This window comes from Delphinus delphis, chromosome 4, assembly GCF_949987515.2.
Source record: "Delphinus delphis chromosome 4, mDelDel1.2, whole genome shotgun sequence".
Classification (NCBI taxonomy): domain Eukaryota; kingdom Metazoa; phylum Chordata; class Mammalia; order Artiodactyla; family Delphinidae; genus Delphinus; species Delphinus delphis.
In genome coordinates this window covers 94,903,776-94,926,040 of record NC_082686.1, presented here as the reverse complement: position 1 = coordinate 94,926,040, position 22,265 = coordinate 94,903,776, and the positions used below count along the sequence as shown (strand labels likewise).

General features: G+C 42.9%; 1 protein-coding gene across 1 annotated transcript in view; it reads right to left on the bottom strand.

Annotated features, from left to right (window-relative positions):
- Positions 1-20,268, bottom strand: part of TNIK (TRAF2 and NCK interacting kinase) — a 410,793-nt gene extending 390,525 nt beyond the window's left edge. Inside the window, exon 1 of the mRNA XM_060011144.1 lies at positions 19,859-20,268. Coding sequence (XP_059867127.1) covers positions 19,859-19,915 — 57 coding nt within the window. The 5' untranslated portion in view covers positions 19,916-20,268. The remainder of the gene's footprint in view (positions 1-19,858) is intronic.
- Between the last annotated feature and the right edge of the window lie 1,997 nt (positions 20,269-22,265).

The following is a 22,265-nucleotide window of genomic DNA, read 5'->3' as shown; positions in this document are numbered from 1 at the left end:
TCCTATCTCCTAGTGGGTGTTTAATAAATGAACAAGAGGTCTAAATCAACTAGCAACTAGCAACCACGGTCTGTTACAGTTTCTTAGAATGCAGACCACACACATCTGAATTATGAGAGGGCCACAGAGGTACAGCTCTGTGGGCCCCCAGCTTAACTACTGAACTAGAACCTACAAATGAAAATCCCTCTAATAGGTCTCATGCATTCCTATGGACTGAGCTGGAGCAGTGAACTTCAAACTTCTGGTCCTGGTACCCTGTAAGAAATACATTCTACAATTCTAAGTCGTGACCAAATACACACATATACAATACAGTACATGCACAGTAATATTTGTCTACTCCATTCTAATAAATTCTTTTCCAAAGCTGGCTGTAACCCCTTGAAGTGACTCCACAGCTCATTACAGTTTGAAAATCACTGGGTTAGTGTGTAGAGAGGGAGTGGTGACTGTTGATATTGTAAAGAAGTGAGGAATGGTCAGATCATAGAAGGCCTTCCTAAATTAAAGAGTTTGGCCTTGGGTTGTAAGGCATGAGAAATCATTTCATTGAGAATTAGATATGAGAAAAACAAAACCTAGGTCCTGTCTTTGTAGAGATTACAGTCTCATCTGGGGGAGGGTGGGAAGACAGATTATCTGTCAACTGTAGGGACTGGAGGAGAAGTCAGGCAGAGGGACCAGCACAGGGACTAGGCGCGGCCTGAAACATTTTGAAAGTCGTTCAGTACAGAACGGTTTCAGACAGGAATACAGTAGTCCCCACTTCTCCACAGTTTCAGTTTCTGTGGTTTCAGTTACCTGCAGTCTACCATGGTCTGAAAATATCAAATGGAACATTCCAGAAATAAACAATTCATAAGTTTTCAATTCTGCACCCTCTGAGTAGCGTGATGAAATCTCGCCATCCTGCTTCATCTTGCTGAGGCCTGAATCATCCCTTTGTCCAGTGTATCTGCCCCTTAGTCACGTGGTAGCCACCTCTTTATCAAATCAACTGTCACATTATCACAGTGTTTGTGTTCAAGTTACCCTTTCTACTTAATAATAGCCCCACAATGCAAGATTAGTCATGGTGGTCATTCACATCTGCCAAAGAGAAGCCATAAAGTGCTTCCTTTAAGTGAGAAGGTGAAAGTCCCCAACTTAATAAGGAAAGAAAGCAAATTGTATGCAGAGGTTGCTAAGATCTATGGTAAGAACAAATCCTCTACCTGTGAAACTGTAAAGAAGGAAAAAGAAATTCATACTAGTTTTGCTGTTGCACCTCAGACTGCAAAAGTTATGGCCACAGTGTGTGATAAGTGCTTGGTTGAGATGGAAAAGGCATTAAATTTCTACAACAAGATATTTTGAGAGAGAGACCACATTCACATAATTTTTGTTTCAATATATTGTTAGAATTGTTCTATTTTATTATGATTTTTATGTTTTCTTTCTTTAAATATTTATTTTTAGCTGCGTTGGGTCTTTGTTGTTGCGCGTGGGCTTTCTTTAGTTGCAGCAAGCAGGGGCTACTCTTCATAGCGGTGCACGGGTTTCTCATTGAGGTGGCTTCTCTTGTTGCGGAGCATGGGCTCTAGGCTCGTGGGCTTCAGTAGTTGTGGCATGTGGGCTCAGCAGTTGTGGCTCGTGGGCTTAGTTGCTCTGCAGCATGTGGGATCTTCCCAGACCAGGGCTCGAACCCGTGTCCTCTGCATTGGCAAGCAGATTCTTAACCACTGTGTCACCAGGGAAGTCCCCAGGTGCCTTCTTAAAAACGGTTACAACCCAAGCTACACCTTCAAAACAAACATGTTATGGCCAACACAAATCCCTGGCAGAGGCCTTCCAGTACCCCTCCTGCAGGTTCAACCCATTACGTTCAAAATATAGATGATTCTTTTTTTTTATTGAAGTATAGTTAATTAAAGATGTTGTGTTAGTTTCAAGTGTACAGCAAAGTGATTCAGTTACACACACACATATATGCTTATTTAAAAATTAACAGCAGCAGCTACCTTTTTTTCTTGTTTTTGGAAGATTTTTAATCACAGTTTCAATTTCATTACTTGTGATTCGTCTGTTCATATTTTCTATTTCTTCCTGGTTCAGTCTTGGAAGGTCATACCTTTCTAAGAATTTGTCCATTTCTTCCAGGTTGTCCATTTCATCGGCATAGAGTTGCTTGTAGTAGTCTCTTAGGATGCTTTGTATTTCTGCAGTGTCTGTTGTGACTTCTCCTTTTTCGTTTCTAATTTTATTGATTTAAGTCCTCTCCCTCTTTTTCTTGATTAGTTTGGCTAAAGGTTTATCCATTTTTTATTTTTTTATTTTTTATTTTCTTGCGGTACACGGGCCTCTCACTGTTGTGGCGTCTCCCGTTGCGGAGCACAGGCTCCGGACACGCAGGCTCAGCAGCCATGGCTCACGGGCCCAGCCGCCCTGCAGCATGTGGGATCTTCCTGGACCGGGGCACGAACCCGTGTCCCCTGCGTCGGCACGCGGACTCTCAACCACTGCACCATCAGGGAAGCCCTATCAATTTTGTTTATCCTCTCAAAGAACCAGCTTTTAGTTTTATTGATCTTTGCTATTGTTTTCTTTGTTTCTATTTCATTTATTTCTGCTCTGATCTTTATGATTTCTTTCCTGCTACTAACTTTGGGTTTTGTTTGTTCTTTTCTCTAGTTCCTTTAGGTGTAAGGTTAGATTGTTTATTTGAGATTTTTCTTGTTTCTTGAGGTAGGATTGTATTGCTATAAACTTCCCTCTTAGAACTGATTTTGCTGCATCCCGTAAGATTTGGATTGTCGTGTTTTCATTGTAATTTGTCTCTAGGTATTTTTGGATTTCCTCTTTGATTTCTTCAGTGATCTCTTGGTTATTTAGTAACGTATTGTTTAGCCTCCATGTGTTTGCGTTTTTTACGTTTTTTTCCCTGTAACTGATTTCTAATCTCATAGCGTTGTGGTTGGAAAAGATGCTTGATATGATTTCAATTTTCTTAAATTTACCGAGGCTTGATTTGTGACCCAAGATGTGATCTGTCCTGGAGAATGTTCCGTGTGCACTTGAGAAGAAAGTGTAATCTGCTGCTTTTGGATGGAATGTTCTATAAATATCAATTAAATCTATCTGGTCTAGTGTGTCATTTAAATCTTGTGTTTCCTGATTAATCTTCTGTCTGGATGATCTGTCCATTGGTGTAAGGGAGGTGTTAAAGTTCCCCACTATTATTGTGTTATTGTCGATTTCCTCTTTTATGGCTGTTAGCAGTTGCCTTATGTATTGAGGTGCTCCTATGTTGGGTGCATATATATTTATAATTGTTATATCTTATTCTTGGACTGATCCCTTGATCATTATGTAGTGTCCTTCCTTGTCTCTTGTAACATTCTTTATTTTAAAGTCTATTTTATCTGCTATGAGTATTGCTATTCCAGCTTTCTTTTGATTTCCATTTGCATGAAATATCTTTTTCCATCCCCTCACTTTCAGTCTGTTTGTGTCCCTAGGTCTGAAGTGCGTCTCTTGTAGACACCATATATATGGGTCTTGTTTTTGTATCCATTCAGCAAGCCTGTGTCCTTGGGTTGGAGCATTTAATCCATTCATGGTTAAGGTAATTATCGATATGTATGTTCCTATTACCATTTTCTTAACTGTTATGGGTTTGTTTTTGTAGGTCTTTTTCTTCTCTTGTGTTTCCCACTTAGAAAAGTTCCTTTAGTATTTGTTGTAGAGCTGGTTCGGTGGTGCTGAATTCTCTTAGCTTTTGCTTGTCTGTAAAGCTTTTGATTTCTCCATCGAATCTGAATGAGATCCTTGCCGGTAGAGTAATCTTAGTTGTAGGTTCTTCCCTTTCATCATTTTAAGTGTATTGTGCCCCTCTCTTCTGGCTTATAGAGTTTCTGCTGAGAAATCAGCTGTTAACCTTATGAGAGTTCCCTTGTATGTTATTTGTCCTTTTTCCCTGGCTGCTTTCAATAATTTTTCTTTGTCTTTAATTTTTGTCACTTTGATTACTATGTGTCTCAGTGTGTTTCTCCTTGGATTTATCCTGCCTGGGACTGTCTGGACTTGGGTGTCTATTTTCTTTCCCATGTTAGGGAACTTTTCAGCTATAATCTTTTCAAATATTTTCTTGGGTCCTTTCTCTATCTCTTCTCCTTCTGTGACCCCTATAATGCGAATGCTGTTGTGTTTAATGTTGTCCCAGAGGTCTCTTAGGCTCTCTTCATCTCTTTTCATTCTTTTTTTTTATTTTGTTCTATGGCAGTGAATTCCACCATTCTGTCTTCCAGGTCACTTATCCGTTCTTCTGCCTCAGTTATTCTTCTATTGATTCCTTCCAGTGTATTTTTCATTTCAGTAATTGTATTGTTCATCTCTGTTTGTTTGTTCTTTAATTCTTCTAGGTGTTTGTTCTTTAATTCTTCTAGGTCTTTGTTAAACATTTCTTGCATCTTCTTGATCTTTGCCTCCATTCTTTTTCCAGAATCATGTCCTGGATCATCTTCACTATCATTATTCTGAATTCTTTTTCTGGAAGGTTGCCTATCTCCACTTCATTTAGTTGTTTTTCTGGGGTCTTATATTGTTCCTTCATCTGGTACAAAGTTCTCTGCCTTTTCATTTTGTCTATCTTTCTGTGAATGTCGTCTTCCTTCCACAGGCTGCGAACTATAGTTTTTCTTGCTTCTGCTGTCTTCCCTCTGGTGGATGAGACTATCTAAGAGGCTTGTGCAAGCTTCCTGATGGGAGGGACTGGTGGTGGGTAGAGCTGGGTGTTGCTCTGGTGGGCAGAGCTCAGTAAAACTTTAATCCGCTTGCCTGCTGGTGGGTGGGGCTGGGTTCCCTCCCTGTTGGTTGTTTGGCCTGAGGCGACCCAGCAATGGAGCCTACCCGGCTCTTTGGTGGGGCTAATGGTGGACTCTGGGAGGGCTTAAGCCAAGGAGTACTTCCCAGAACTTCTGCTGCCAGTGTCCTTGTCCCCACGGTGAGCCACAGCTGCCCCCCGCCTCTGCAGGAGACCCTCCAACACCAGCAGATAGGTCTGGTTCAGTCTCCTGTGGGGTCACTGCTCCTTCCCCTGGGTCCCGATGTGCACACTACTTTGTGTGTGCCCTCCAAGAGTGGAGTCTGTGTTTCCCCCAGTCCTGTCGAAGTCCTGCAATCAAATCCCACTAGCCTTCAAAGTCTGATTCTCTAGGAATCCCTCCTTCCATTGCCGGACCCCCAGGTTGGGATGCCTGACATGGAGCTCAGAACCATCACTCCAATGGGTGGACTTCTGTGGTATAAGTGTTCTCCAGTTTGTGAGTCACCCACCCAGAAGTTATGGGATTTGATTTTATTGTGACTACGCCCCTCCTACTGTCTCATTGCGGCTTCTCCTTTGTCTTTGGATGTGGGGTATTTTTTTGGTGAGTTCCAGCATCTTCCTGCCGATGACTGTTCAGCAGTTGGTTGTGATTCCAGTGCTCTCGCAAGAGGGAGTGAGCGCATGTCCTTCTACTCCGCCATCTTGACCCAATCTCTCACTTTGAGCCTATTATGACTTATTGTAGTTAATCTCTTATATGCCTAATGTATAAATTAAACTTGTCATAGGTAGGTGTGGATAGGCAAAAAGATAGTATACATAGGGTTCGGTACTACCTGCTGTTTCAAGCATCCACTGGGGGTCTTGGAATGTATCCCCCATGGATAAGAGAGAACTACTGTAGTTACCCTAGTCCTGGCTCCAAAGTTCTCCTTTCTTTGGAAGGAGAGATAAGTTATCTGGGCCTCATCCACTTTATCTTGAAGAAAATTATTACAGTAACAATTATAAAGCTCTAGAAGGGATGACATGAAGGTAAGTAGAAAGCAGAAGATAGGACCAGAGTCCCCATCCCTCAAGGTATTGAAGAGAAGGACTTCCTAGAAACACCAGAGTAACCAGACTGGGGAATTTGCCCTCATAGTGTATGGAGCTGGTCCAACTATGAAGTAATGTCTCAGGCATATTACATTTTAACAGCTTTATTGAGGTATAATTCACTCATGTTACCACCATCCAATTTTAGAACATATTCTGTTTCTTCAAAAAGATCCCACATGCCCATTTGCAATCACTCCCCGCTTTCTTCTCCAGCCCTAACCAGCCAGTAATCTACTTTCTGTCTCTATAGCTTTACCTTTTCTGGGCATTTCATCTAAATGGAATTATACAGTATATGATCTTTTGTGTCTGGCTTCTTTCACATCTATGTTGTAGCATGAAGCAATACTTCATTCCTTCTTGCTGCTCAAGAGTATTCCATCATCTTCCACCACATTTTGTTTACCTCTTCATCAGTTGCTAGACATTTGGGTCATTTCTACTTTTGGGCTATGATGAATAATGCTGCTATGTACAGTTTTTTTTGCCTGGACATATGTTTTCATTTCTCTTGGGTGGATATTCAGAAGTGGAATTGCTAGGTCATATAATAAATTTATGTTTAACTTTTTCAGGAACAGCCAAACTGTTTTCCAACATGGCTTAACCATTTTACATTCTCACCAGCAACATATGAGCATTCCAGTTTATCCACATTCTCAAGTATATTCTAAAATCCAGATTCACATTTATTACAGCATGAAGCAGAGCCTGAATAAGGTTGGAACTAGCATCTCTGTGAACTGGGGAGTTCCTGTGGCCTTGTAATTTATTCACATTCCAAATTTCACTGAAATTTAGAAAAGAAATGATCAGAGATGTTCTTTTGAAACATGCTTGAAAACATTTAGTATCAAAACACAATACCAAAAAAAACTACATAGACCTAATCATAGAACATTTGACAAAAATATTTGTCAGAGGGGAGTTATCAAGAACCATGACAAATGAGAATGTGTTTCCCACACTAAACAGAGTTTCCCAGGGGACAAAATCTTAACTGTCAATCCTACAAACCAGCAGAAACTTGCAGAAGGCAGCAATCACAGCCAGGAACCCGAAAGAAAGTCAGGGAACGATTTCTTTAAATCTGATGCAACTTGCATTGTATCAGGTGATGAGCTGCAAAGATGAGACCCTGCTTCCAGCAAAGGAAAGAAACAGACCTGGCCTAAAGGGAACACAGAAGAGTCACAGGAATGCCCCCGCTGCTTTGAAAACCCCAGGTACCTCTTACAAACATACTGTACTCACAAATTAAAAGAGGGGGTGGGCACCCAGAGGACTGGCAAGAGCTTTGGTTCAGAGACCACAGAGGGACACCAAACACTTTCCACCACACTTTTCCTATCTAGAAAACAACCCCCCCTGTCTGGGGCTTGGATCTCTGTCTCTCTAACATTTTACTTAAAGTGTCATATAAATTTCACTGAATGTGTACGATCTCCTCTCTTCACCTACAGGTTTCCTCCTTTGGAGGCACCCGTTTTGTTCCTACAGATGAAGACCTAGGAGGACCTATGCTAATTACCCACTAGCACTCTTTCTGGTGCAATCAGCTAAGTGGAGGTTTAGGTACCCAGCTGGTCAGGTTCCAGGAGATTTCCCCTGCTAATTTTCAGTCATTCAGGAAAACAAAGGAGTAACTAAGATTGGGTTACCATGATTTTAAAGAAACCCCGTTCCTCCTTCCCTTCCCCCTGCCAAGATGTGTAGACTTCTGTATTTCACACTTTTACATCTGTTCTTCTCCAAAAATAAAAGCTGTTTATATTCAAGAAATGCTGACTACAATACCAGCATGAGTTACATCTTTGAAACACTCACAGAGAGAACATACATATTGTTCCCACCAAAGAGCATGTGCAGTTTCTTCCCAGAGCAGCACCTGGGGATAAAACTGCAGGAGAGCTCAGCAGTGCTTTTATTTATTTGTTTGCATGGAAAGAAAACTGTATTCTCTCTGACGGGTGCTAGAGTTACCAGTTAAAGAAAACAGAAGAGGGGGTGGCCTTTTAGGAACAGCAAACACTTGGCTCTGACCTTATGAAACATAAGACTACCCAGTCTCTGGCCTCTAAGAGAGTCTTAGGGGTTCAAATAGAAAACCACAGCACTCCCAAACTTAAAGGACACTTTCAACCGTGCAAATGGCTGCAAAGAAGCCATTTCAAATTCACAGTTTCCCCAGAACATAAGACACCACCAGTACTAGAAACAAAACTGTCCCAAACTTGGTCCCAGACAGAACACCTTGAAAACTGCAATTAATTCACTCCCCCATCTAAAGAGTAACTAACATTTCTGATTTAAATGCTGTACAATTCCCTGATATTTTAATAATATTAAAACCTCTCCTAAGAAAGTTGGATATGTCCCCCTAATTGTCAACACTGCAAAAAACATAATCATCTTCAACCAGATTGTTTTTTTTTTTTTTTTTTTTGCGGTACGCGTACCTCTCACTGTTATGGCCTCTCCCGTTGCGGAGCACAGGCTCCGGACGCACAGGCTCAGCGGCCATGGCTCACACGCCCAGCCGCTCCGCGGCATGTTGGATCCTCCCAGACCGGGGCACAAACCCGTGTCCCCTGCATCGGCAGGCGGACTCTCAACCACTGCGACACCAGGGAAGCCCCAGATATTTTTTATATCCAGTCTACCGATTATTATCTAACCATATCTTTCTCCTTTAAAAATAGATGTTCCAAGAGGGCTCTTTGAATTCAGTTTTTCAAAAGCATCTTCCCCAGCAGTGAGTATGAAATAAAATGTTGATACATGCTCATTATCAAGTTGTGTACAAAGCTGCCTTAACAACCTTAAGCGTCATCAACCTTCCCCCAAATAAAAAGACATGCACTATAAGCAGTGTGTTTATCTAAGAACTGTAGATTAAATAACAACATAGGGCATCTTTGTGGCTAGGTCAGAGATGTTTACGGATTGTTGTTACAAGGAATGTCTGTGGGATTTCTCTGTAAGGAAATCCTCTAACCTGCTGTCTAGATTCCAAACGTCCATTCCATTTTCCAAGCCTCAAGAAATAAACAACCCAAAGATTTCAGACTGCAAACAAAAGAAGGGATGAAAGAGTTTGTGAATACAACTCTTTTTTTGAGCTTCTAGGCAAATGTCAGCACCTTCTGGGGCTTTAAACTGAATCCCTACAGATCCATAGGGAAAAACAGGAAATTAACATCAGAAGGATGCATCTTCTTGATCATGGAGATGGCGCTTTTTCTGGCCCCTGAATACACTTGCTAATAAAAAAAAAAAAAAAATGGCAATGCAAAGAACAGTCCAGGATTATCAGCTGAAATGGTATCAGGTGACACTCGATACCATTTCAAGTATTCCCCTTTCTTATGAACAATTCATACACATAAAATATTAGTCTGAAGTTTTAAAGTCCACATTCTTAAAAGTAAGTGCCTTCCACAATTTGAGGCCATAAGCCTTAAGAAAAAGTTGCAGTTACCTTATATAAATGACTATTTCCTACTCTGCAACATTGTCAGGCAATGTTGAAGCTGCCGAAACGAGGATCTCACTTTGAGAACCACTGTTTAGGCAATTAGCCTGTCAAGCAGCTCTTAGAAAATCACAATGCACAGGATCACATTTACTGAGAATCAACCAGCCGCAGAAGCCTCTTCTATCTACTGGATAAGCCATGCTAGTCCTTGCTCCAAACACTCTCAAAATTGCCAACACAGGACGTACATGCAAGAAGACAATACACAGACACATGCCCAAAACAGCAAGAAATCATTACTATGGTGAGACTAAAGACGTTTCATTTCTCCAGTGCGTTTCTTTATGATGTATCCTACTGCGCAGTTTAATGTATTTTTCTCAGATAGAAATTACTAAACCACAAGGCATAGCCGTTCTCCCTCTCACTACCCCACTTCATTTCACTTACTAATGGGAGTTTCATCTGAGGCCAGGGCACAAAATGTGGTGAAGGAGCCCATTTTAAAGCTTATTTATATTATTAATATTTTAGTGTCTGTAAGGACCAAAGCCATGATCAACACTCAGTCCTTAATGGTCAGAAATCAAGCAGAGGCATTGATAAGGTGCAGATATAATGTAAACCTGCCATCAGGCTGAACAAAAGGATGCGCGCAAACAGTCCAACAGATGCCCAAGCTCTAACTCTCCAATTATTGCATAGGTTTTTAAAGCATTAACTTCAAATGCACACTTTTCTCATGACCCTGTTCTGGATTTAAGTGCATTTATATCCAGATTATAATCAGAAAGCGTATTTAATTAGATATTGTTTGCAAGTACTTTGAGATATAAAGTGCTCTATAAATGCTAAATATTATCATTTAAATACAGTTTGCAATTACTTCTTACAACCTATTCCACCCGCCACACTGCTATAATTGGATTACAGGAAGCCCAAAAAAAGAAAAAAACCACCTAGAAGTAGAAATGATGAAACCATGTGCACGTGAAGCTCAGATTTTTACCCTAGGTATAAATAATTCATAGGCATTTTAAATGGAGGGTTAGGTTGTAAAATCTAGTGAGATCAAGGCAGTTGGCCTCCACAAGACTGAAAACCACAAAGTTATGTTGATTTTATAAGTTTCTTACTTATAAACCAGGTGGAAAGTAGACTGTGGTCAAAAACACAGGGCTCTTTACTCTTCTAGCTGCCAGCTCCGTCTTCCATTTTCTCCATTCTTATCTTAAAATATCTATATCTGTCTGAAAAAAAGCGTAACTCCAGATTTTGATTTTAATAATTATCTGGCAGATAAAAGCTTGAGAATGGCTCCTGTTCTAACATGTCTTCCCATCTTGCTATCTTCTGTGATAATCGCAAACTCAGTGGTCTTCAATTCTTAAAAAATGGAAATCTTTGAGCCTGATTCCACATGCCTTCCAAACACACTTGTTGGATACTTCTCCAAAGAGAAGGGCAGATTAAACATAAACGTACCTTATATACAATGTAAAAGGAAACCACTGCTAATCGCAAAATGGTTCACATTTTATGCTTTCAGGTTTTTAGACAAGAAAAAGGACAATTCACATGCTCTAAGCTGATCTTGGTTATTTAAAAAACAAAATCACAAGGGAAGAAATATTTTGGAAATAACACTTAAAACACAACTATGCTCATCAAAGAGATCCTGTGCCCCAAACGAAAGTCTTCTGGGAAATCTGTGAACCCAGCGAGATAATACATCAGATAATTCTGATGTCATGACAAGGTCAAATACTGGCCATGTGAGTTACTATGGGCACTGACTTTAGGGTAGGTCAATCGTAAGTTCGGCCATTTAGAAGTTTCATGACCTTTGGTAGATTAATTGATTTTTCCAAGCCTCATGCATTCATCTGTACACTTACCTCACAGGAAATTGGGAGATAATTTGACAATGTCAAGAACCTTAAAGATCATTTATAACTTTCACTGTAAATTACACTTCTAAGAAGTTATTCAAAGGAAACAGAGATGTATACAAAGACTTATGTATAAGGATAAATAATGTATAAAAATAATGTGTACAAAGACTTATATATAAGGATGTTTGATTATCAAAGCACCATCTGCATGAGTTGAAAAGGTGGAAATAGCCAAAAGTTTCATCAGTAGGAATTGGTTAAATATATTATGATGCATCCCCACAGTAAAATGCTAAGTGGTCCTTAAAACATATGATTAGAAATTTGAACACTGACTGAATGAAGAAATTAAAAATTACATTTCTTAGGCATGATTATGGTCTTGCGGTTATGTGATTTTTAAGTTTATCTTTTAGAAATACTGAAATATTTACAAGTGAAAAGATATGATGCTTCAAAATAATATGGGAGAGGAAGAGGATGGGGGTGTAGATAAAATAAGATTGGGTACAAGCGGAAAATTGTTCATCTGGGGGCTCATTACACTACTCTACTTTTTAAAATAACTTTATTTAGATTTAATTGACATTCCATAAATTCACCCTTTTGAAGTATACAAGTGATTTTTAGTAAATGCACCGAGTTGAGCGAGCATCACCACGACCAGGACACGAGCAGTCTCTTCCTACACCCCCGCTCCTCCAGCTCCAGCAACCCCTAATCTACTTTCTGTCTCTATGGATTTGCCCATTCTGGACATTTCATATAAATGGAATTATATAACATGGGGCCTCTTGTGTCTGGCTTCTTTCACTTAGCATAATGTTCATCCATGGTATCGCGTGTATCAACACTTCCTTTCGTTACTGAATAATACACCATCTTAAGAATATAATGCATTTTGTTCATTCATTCATCAACTCATGGATGTTTAGGTTGTTTCCCCTCTTTGGCTATTATGAATAATGCTACTAAAAATACTGGTGTACAAGTTTTTGTGTGGATATATGTTTTCAATTCTCTTTGGTATATACCTAGGACTGGAATTGCTGGGGCACATGGTAACACTTTGAGGAGCTGCCGACCTGTTTTCCTAAGTGGCTGCACCATTTTACATTCCCACCAGCAATGTAAGAGCATTCCAGCAATCCATCTACTTTTACGTAAGTTTTAAGCTCCCCATGATAAAGAATTTTTTTAAATTTTGCCATAGAAAAACATTAATAGTATGGAAAATGGCTGATTATTAAGTTTTTAAAAAAAAGGTTGTAGATAATATATACAACATAATCTTAATTTTTTTAAACTATCCATTTAGCTATGTGTAGAAAAAACTACTAAGCCATATACCAAAATATATATGTGGTTATCATTGGGAATCATGAATTCTTTTTGTTTTTTCTCCATTTTCCAAGTTTTCTGCAATGATCATGCATTGCTTTTATAATGAGAACAACAAAAAGCTTTTTTTAATTTAAACATACTTTTAACAATTCAGCAGTCTTTGCTCCCGTTCCCAACCTACATTTTCCAGACCCTGGAGCCCCAGAGGTCATCCTGGTGGGATTCCTAAGAAAATCAAAAATACGCATTGCCAGGCTTCCCTGGTGGCACAGTGGTTGAGAGTCTGCCTGCCAATGCAGGGGACACAAGTTCGAGCCTTGGTCTGGGAAGATCCCACATGCCGCGGAGCAACTGGGCCCGTGAGCCACAACTACTGAGCCTGCCTGTGCTCCGCAGCAGGAGAGGCCGCGATAGTGAGAGGCCCGCGCACCGCGATGAAGAGTGGCCCCCGCTCGCCACAACTAGAAAAAGCTCTCGCACAGAAATGAAGACCCAACACAGCCAAATAAATAAATAAATAAATTTATTTTTTTTAAAAAAATACACATTGCCTTCATGAAGCTTGCTGTCTAGTAGTAAATATAAGTCAAGACAGAAAGTTCTGAGGTCTAAAAAAAAAGTTATGAGATCAGTTCGGAGAGGATTTACAAGTGAGAGGGCTAATTTCTATCTGAAAGGATCAGGGCAAATTTGGTGGAAAAGGTGGCATTGGAATGCTGAGTGCTGGGGTAGTAGGTACAGAAAAAGAGAATAAGGTAGGTCACCCCCTAAAGAGCATCCATGGGGAGAAGGAAGCTGTTCCCTATGGCAAGTGAGAAGGAATGGTCGTTAACTGCAGGGCATGGGGCGGGGCCCAGCTGAATTTTAACTGGTCTTGAAGTAAAGAGTTTAGTCTTTGTTCTGTAGACTGTGAGGAGTCGGGGAAGGCCGTGAATTAAAAATACCCAGACTGGGCTTCCCTGGTGGCGCAGTGGTTGAGAATCTGCCTGTCGATGCAGGGGACACGGGTTCGAGCCCTGGTCTGGGAAGATCCCACATGCCGCGGAGCAACTGGGCCCGTGAGCCACAACTACTGAGCCTGCCTGTGCTCCGCAGCAGGAGAGGCCACGATAGTGAGAGGCCCGCGCACCGCGATGAAGAGTGGCCCCCGCTTGCCACAGCTAGAGAAAGCCCTCGCAAAGAAACGAAGACCCAACACAGCCAAAAATTAATTAATTAATTTTTTAAAAAATAAAATAAATACCCAGACTGAAACTGTGCTTTAGGAAGACTAACGTGGCTGCAATGCACAAGGGAAACTGGCCAGGAGAAGGCTGGAGGCAAGGGGACCCAGGCAATAGATATTAAGGAAAGATGTTTAAGGTTGGGGTAAAATAAAATGTGTTTTGAGAATTTCCAGGCACCCCCTTGAGATAAGTAGAGGCAGCCTGGGCATGTAAAAAAAGTGGATAGAGAATCAGCTTTCTCTAGAGGGAAATCAGCTTCTAACCAGAATGGAAGAAATTATAAGCAGAATTCATCCAACATTTTCTATTTAAGTCCTCCCTCTCTCTCCGCTAGGAACCTCATATTTCTATGTGCAGAATAACATTTCTTACAAAACTATCACCCAGATTTTCTTGGAATTCTCAGCACGCTGCTAGTTCAGGCCCTCTTCTCACAGAGCTACTCCCCCCCCCACAGAAATGGAAGAACCAACTGAACATGAAAGCATCTTTCAGACACAAGTTATCCCAAATTCTATGAGAAACGCAGACTCAGACTGATTCTGCTCAGCTGGTCAGGGCTGCCATGTCTTGATCACAGTAGCTCAAAGCTGGGTGGGCTTTAGAACCACTATCACTGAAAGAAGGAATGGCGTAGAACAAGAAGGGCACGGAAGATTAATTCCAGGGCAGACAGAGACACAGAAAGAAGAAAGGGCCAACCAGCAAGACTCAAAGTTACGAGATTTCAAAGAGCCTTACTGATAAGGGGGGAAAATATGATCTACCCATAAAAGAAAAGTGTTGGGTATTCTTTCATCAACAAAATATTCCATGACCTCCTAAGTCAATAATTTGGCAAACAGCAAACCATGACTTATATTAGCTTTTGTACAAAGATTACTCCAGTTAATAATGAACACTGAAAATGATTACACATATTTCTCTGATGTTCTGATAACTACCACTACACCCTATTTTATTATGAGGCAACGTCATGGCAAAGAAAACACCTGTTTAATATCTCTAAAAAACAGCACATATATCTAATTAAAAAACTTGTGCTATTATCATTTTAAGATACCGTTATCTTAGCAATTCATGCAACGTTACTAAATTCCCATTTAAGACCAAATTTAATTAATTGCTCTGGGGTAATGAATTACTAATGTTGCAAGATTTCTTGAAGCCCATGAGACCTCTGACCAGAAGGTTTTAAATACTGGACCAGTAGTGTATCATTTCAGGCATCCACTCCCTGTCCCACCTCACACACACACAAACTTTGAAAAGGCACAGGCACAATATATGTGTTTTTATTTGCATAATGGTTAATCCATAAAGAGGAGAAAAAGTCACAAAAAAAAGAAAAGAAAAAGTTTTTAATGAATAATGCTGATACTTGATACTGGTTTAGAAACATGCTAATCTCCAAAAAGTTTCTGGGCTGAACTCACCTCGAGCAAAGGTCAACCCAGGCCATCAGAGGGTCAGACAGAGACCATGAAAGGTCAACATAAGGCCATACTGATACATTCAAAGGAAAAAGTACTATTAAAAAGATGCACGACCTTCTGATATCTTTTTCTCAGGATCATTTTCTGTTACACACAATCATTGGGATCAAATGTTGGTGGAATCAAGTTCCCCATAAAATTCTATTTAATCATGGAATAGCATATCTGTGTAGTGCTTTACAGTTTTCAAAGCACTGCCATAAATACTTATTGATTTTTGAAACCTGTGTATGAGGAAGGCAAGCAGTTGTGATCATTCCCATTTTTGAGTTAATTACGGACAAAGGACTGATCCAAAGTCACAGGATTAATAAGACATGGACACAGAACCCAGTGCTCAGTCCACTCCATTAACTCATTCATTTATTCAACTAACTGGGACTATGGACTCAGAGATGAACGAGACCTAGCCTCTGGCCCCAAGGAGCCCACAGTTTAGTGAGCAAGTAGAAAGAAAACCCCATACCATTTATAATACAAACGTAAAAAGCATAGCAGGAAGAATACATGCAAGTCTTCCAGATGAGGTCAATTCTTAAACCTAGGTTTCAATGGAGAAGAAAAATATCTAGGCCCAGCAGGGAGTGAGGGGTAGAGGGAGAAAGACAAGCAGAGGTCATCCAATTCTGTTCAAATAGAAAAGTGAGTGTGAGTCCTGGCAGAAACTTAAGAGTATGAAGTCAGCAGCGGCCAATCTTGGCCTTGATTGCCTTACTCTGTGGGCCCAGCCGCGGTGCTCAGATTCAGATGTATGCTAATCTCCAAAAAGCTTTCTGGGCTGACCTCACCTCCTATGCAATAAAGCATACTGGTGGCACATTTCATTTCTTTTAATACTGTCATATCTTGAAGGAAGAATGACTCAAGCCCTGCATCTGAATGAGTAGATTGTTTTCTATAGCCTATGTATGTACACACACATTTCATACACCCACATGGATAGTTTATATCCGTAAAACTATGTAGAATATAAGTATCCACATAGATTATAGAAAACATACATAGAACTCTATAAACCTTGCATGCAGAGACATCTGAATAATGTGTATGTCTAGACCAACCCCTTGAGATATGTTTAGATGGAAGAGGGTTACGGAGAGAGAGGTTACCATGCAGGACAACCATCTGTCCTAGATGATTCAGACAGTCATTTGCCTGCAGAGGAGGAATTGAAGGGGTTGGACAAGATGAATTCCAAAGATACTTTAAAGCTCCATGGTTTAATGTTTTATGAGCTTACCTGCATGAAGCAGTTTCTCTATTTTTGATAAATAAAATTCCATGACCCTGGTGAAATAATTCCTCTCGGCCATTTTTTTTGTGCTCAGGCAGAAAATGTATTACTGATATTTGATTTAGCCACAGACAATGTGACTTAGAGCACTGAATGAGAAGTCAGGAAACCTATATCCTCTCCCCAAACCACCCTTCTCCCCTCCCCTACTCACCCCACCTCCAAGCAGGGAGAGGGCTGTGTGACCTTGGGCAATACACTTGACCTCTCTGGGCTACAGCTTCCCAGGTATTAAATGAAAGGAGTGGCTAAGTGTTCAACAATTCTCTTCCAGCTCTAAATCTATGAAATCATTCCTCTCCCTCAAGACTTAGTTCTCCACAGCTCTAAAAATCAGGACTAATAAAACTGGATTCAGATCACCTCTTTTCTAACCATCCTCTCTTTTCTTACTTTTTAAAACCATCCAAATCTTGCATAATTTAAGTGATCAGTGCTTCCCTGGTTGCTCTCGTTTAAATTATGCATTGTTGCTATTTGGGGAAAATTTAGACTGGGTCCAGTCTGGGATCACTGGCTGAGAACAATAAGCCCCCAAAGTGAGAAAGGATAAAGGCCTCTCCAGACAGGATCTGCTTTTAATGCATTGAGTACAGAGTTTACAAAAAGGGCATTGATTGTGTAAAGAGCCACCAAAACAGCAAGGGACTGGTAAGGCTGCAGTAAATTCTCCTAGATGCCACTGACCTTGGCTGCATTTCAGGGGTCAGGCATTCCCCAGGAAGTTCTCAGCAGGCAGGCTTTCCTGAGGATTTAGGAACAAATGAGACCTCTCATCTACATGAGCCCATCTCTCTTAATCTGGGAAAAAAGAAAAAGATCATCTGCCCTCTGATTTGTGGAGATGACCTCTGTGGCCTTTGGACTCAGCTCCAGGCCTGCACAACTCACCCACCACAAGACTGGTCGCAGACCCCTGACCTCTGGGAGGCAATTGTCCCCATTTCTGCACTTAAGTCCTCCTGCTAGCAGTTCCCCATCTCCTGGGCTAGCTGGAAGCTGTATCCCTCCCTCTTTCCACACCTCCTGCAGGCAGAAATACAGTGGCAAAGCACTAAAACCCAAGCCACAAAGAGCAATTTCAGTGAATTGTGCAAAGATATCTTTTCAAAATACTGATCTCCCAAGCGCAGATCTCCCAGGTGTGAATTGAACTCCAGGTCGGCCGAGGAGCCCTTGTGGTTGCTCATAAGCTTGCAAGCTCTGGGTATCTCTGAAAACCTTCCCCAGGAAAAAGCCCACAAGGGACACCTCCAGACCAAGCCCAACTACAATCGTATAAGAGCGCTATCCATTAGAGAAGCAACGTTGAGATTCCGGCTCAGGGAAATCGCAAGACTTGCCCATTGTTCAGACTCCCATCCCCCCGCCCCGTCCTCCTCCCCAGCTTTGCCACTTTTCTCTACCCTGAAGTCTGGGCCATCCATCCACCTGATTAACCCGCTGGCAGAAACTCCCAGCGCAGAAAGTAGGGCAAATGAACACACACAGTCAGTAAAGCAGGAAGCCACAGACTTGGCCAAAGCACCCACCCCGTTACCAACCTCCACCCCCAGCTGCCCAGGGGGCAGCGGGTTCTGAATGTGGCCTTTCGGCGCCGGGGAAATAGCTTACTGTAATAACGCATGAATGAGCTTTCGCTACCCAACTATCAAAAAAAGCCATTTCAAATGGCATCTCTGCTCCTTCTCAGCCCCTTGGCTGCCTCCCAGAAACCTCACCTCTGAGATGGAAGGATTAAGGAGAAGGGGAGGGGGAGTTGAAAAGAGGAGGGTAGGTCAGGAGAGAGAGGATTAACGAGACTAAAGAAAAAGTACCACTTTGACCATAAAGGTAGTTCTTTAAAATAACAGTGAAGAAGGCAATGTCAAGGCAAGTACTGAAGATTCAGGTATACAACCCCAAGATTTAGCATCTAACAATGTATTCTTCAGGAGGGCGTGGGAACTTCCAAGCTTCACCTATCCTGCCTGTCTCTGTGTTGATAGCCACCATCAGTTCGGTCTCACCGACCCTCCCTGCCTCATGTATATACAATCGCTTTTTTAAAAAAATTTATTTTTAGTTCAAGAGAGGAAAAAGCCGTGCTAAGATTGGTAGCCCATCCTTCTCAGACCCCCGCTGCTGCTGCCACCCACACCCCTCCCCCCCTTCCAGGCAGGCAGCATCTAATTAACATCTCAAGAAAGCTCTGCCCCCTTCCCCGAAGGAGTGTGTTGGGCTTGGGGGGTGGGGAGGCGTCGAGGCTGCACTAGGATTCCTGGTATTCCGATCTCAAAACAACAGCAAAATGGATTCTATATCAGTGATGTCTTAGTCAATACAATGAAACGGCGTCTGAGGCAATTCACGTGAGGGTAAATGCAAACCAGGGGGTCTGGAGCGGGGTGGAGGTAGGTGCTTTACAAAGGACTAGCCAGACACAGAGAACACACACACACACACACACACACACACTCATACACTCCCAGGAGTTACGGTCTGATTGGGGAAAAGCAGAGAACACATCCCTTTCACCTGCTTAAGTTCAGCCATAAAACTGAAATGTCACAGCCACAAAGTCAGAAAGCACAGGCAGGGCTGAGTTAAAACGATAAATAAAGGTGAGCGGCAGACCTGCGTTTAAGAGAGCGCTGAGAGGGAGTCGGGGCGCCGACGGCAGAAAAGGGGGGGAAGGGGAGGCAGTTGCCAGCTACAAGACCAGCATAGCAATAACTGCCCCCTTGGAGCGGCAGGTTCGGCGTCGCGGGGACAGCCAGGCTCACAATGTCATCTAGCAGGTAGCTGGAAAACGTGAGGGACCAGTGCCTTTATTCGCGCTGTTGTTATTCTTTTTGCAGAAAGGGACAGTGGGGTCTAGAGCCTTGGCACTAGACGACTGCCCGGGGCTTGTGTACATACACACGCACGCACACACACACGAGCCTTTCATTTTAATGCTCTTACACCGGTCTACGATGAAACTGGCATAAGCTCCACGAGTTCTCAGGGGAGCTTTGGCTGCCACCAAAGGAGGACACGTACCGCACAGCCCCTGCTGTGGGTGCTTAGCCAAGAGCACCTCAGCAACCCCCGAATCTAAACGAGAATCCAGGTTCCCTCGCGTCGCATTCGCCCGCCTCTGCCTACCAGCCCGAGCCCCAGTTCCACGCACCAAGCCCATTCACCCTGACCCAAAACACTGGAAAGAAATCAGAAAACATGTTCCACTCACCCTCAAAGCCGAGAGATCGATTTCATCCAGGCTGCGAGCCGGAGAGTCGCTCGCCATGTCGACTTCTTCGCGGGAGAAATGGACCAAAACCACCCCTAAGATTCCCCGTTGAAAATTCCACCTCGGTCTATTTCACTCGCGTCCTCATGCGGGTGTCGCGCCAGAGGCCCGGGGCCCAGCCTCCCCCGCCCACCCCGGCCCCACAGCGCCTGATCGCGATCCTCAGCGCGTCAGTCCGCCGGCTCCGGGAGCCCAGCCTGCGCGGATCTCCAAGCCCGGAGTCGCGGTGCGTGTGGGCTGTGCGCCCTGAGCAGCTAAGGGCGCTGGGGCTGCGTGGGTGTATTTAAATGGGACATGCTTCTTTGCTTGTGCGTGGATGGCGGCTGCATTGGCTGTTATAATGAGACACATCAACTCCTCCACTCAGCTGGGGGGGTGGGGGTGGAGAACCACACAGAACTGTCTATCACCGCTTCCTGGGAGGAGTAAAGGGGGCGGGGGGGAAGAGGCGGAGGAGGCGTGGTCTCCTACTGGGGAGAGGCCGCGCTTCCTGACCCGGTCCCTCTGCACCAACGTGGGTGGGGGAGGGGCGCGCAACCTTTCAGCCCAGGTTTTGCGGGCTAATCGGGCTGGATCTAAAGAGCTGTTCCTGAACCCTGCCGTGCTTATCGTAGGGACAAGGGGACTTTATTTTTGTGTGTCCAATTCTTGCGCTGCAGCAAAATGGCCCTTCAGTCGCATTTTGAGGGGTTTTCGGCAGGGTTCAAATGCTCCAACGTTGAAAAAAAATCCGGAGGGAAAAAGAAAAAGAGCGACGCCCTCCCTCCCCCATTAATTATTTGTGGGGCTGGAGTAGCGCGGGCTGCTGCAACCGGTGCATATAAGGACTTGTGTGCAAGGAAGGGGGTCCGCCTCCAGCCGCGGAACGAATGGGGGAGAAGCGCACTCGCGCCGGGCGCCCAGATCCCCGCTTCGGCAATTTGCAGCTGCCGCTGAGTCGGGTCCTCCTGCGGCCCCCGGGACCCCGCCTGGCAGTTATCGAGGGCCGGTCACTCGCCGCCTCCGGGCTGGGAAGGTTTGCGAAAAGCGGGAAAGCTGGGAGCTCTGAGCTCCCTCTTGGCCTCGCCACACCCAGGACCTACCCGTACCGCAATTCCCCCACGGAAACGACCGAACTGAAACGAGGATTGTTCTCTGGGTGCAATGGCTTGAATGCTTCAGGTAATTCGGAAGGCAATACTGGATAAGGCAGCACACGCCGCCTCAAGACACTGCATCGTCCTTTCCGGCAGTGTTTCTGCTGCTGACCTACCCAGATTGATAGAGAAAGTTTGGCTGGCGGATAAGATGCAACCCAGAAGATGTACGGCGTGAGAGCGATTTCACTCCACCCGTATTCTCATTTATAGGCTGTACGTTTACAGTGGTAAACCTGACATTCTGTAATCTAGAGTGTCAAGTCACTTCCCCCAGCCTCCTCGCACAGCCCTTCCTGTCCGGCCTTGGCCACGCGAAATACATAGGATGAAACGCTAAAATTGAACTTTTCTCCCAATACAGCAGTAGCTTCGAAAGCATTATCTGCACCTCTGTTAGGATGAGAATTTTCTTCTGGCCAAGTGTCCTGAGGGTTTTTTAGTCGTGTGATATGAATATCAGCTTCAGAACAATGCTTTTGAATGAATGAACAGAACCCAATGTAGTTAGTTCTTCAGGACTGCAGACGTTAGGGGACTTTCAAACAGCATTCGGTATGCGGTCTGCTGTTTTTGTTAATAATATTCTATTTATTTATATGCATCGAGCATCATGAAACTTGAAATTTGTTCCAACATCTCAGTGGCCATAACAGTTTAGGAGCTTTTGCCATTAAAACGTCAAACGTTTAAATGTGTCATATTCAAAACATTTGATTTGATCTCACATTTACTAATAAAATCATCCAGCTCGAGGTAGTAACTAAGCCACCAAGTAATGTCGAAATGACGTAAAAACCTATCATTTCTCATCGTCCTTATTTTTCCTTTCTCTGTGCCTTTTTTACCCTTAATCTAGATGACAAGTTAATGTATTGTCTCAGTATTGAAAGAAAATAATTAAGATCAGGTATTGATATCTATGAACAGAACTATTTTTAAAACTCCAAACATATGAAAAATGAGGTAAACATTTTTTTCAAGGGGAACCTTCATTTTATACCCCCAATTTTATTTGAAACATCACAAATAGGTCATTTCTTTTAGCGTTAATCAGCTGTTTAGGACGTAAGGGTGTCATGCTACTGGCACTAAATTCTACCCTTGGGTTTAGAATCCGATTAGAAAACCGTATATTCGGTACAGCGCTGTGTACTAAGTGGGGGAGGGCTTCCTAGGAGCCTGAGAGGATGATAAGAGAGTCAGGTGGA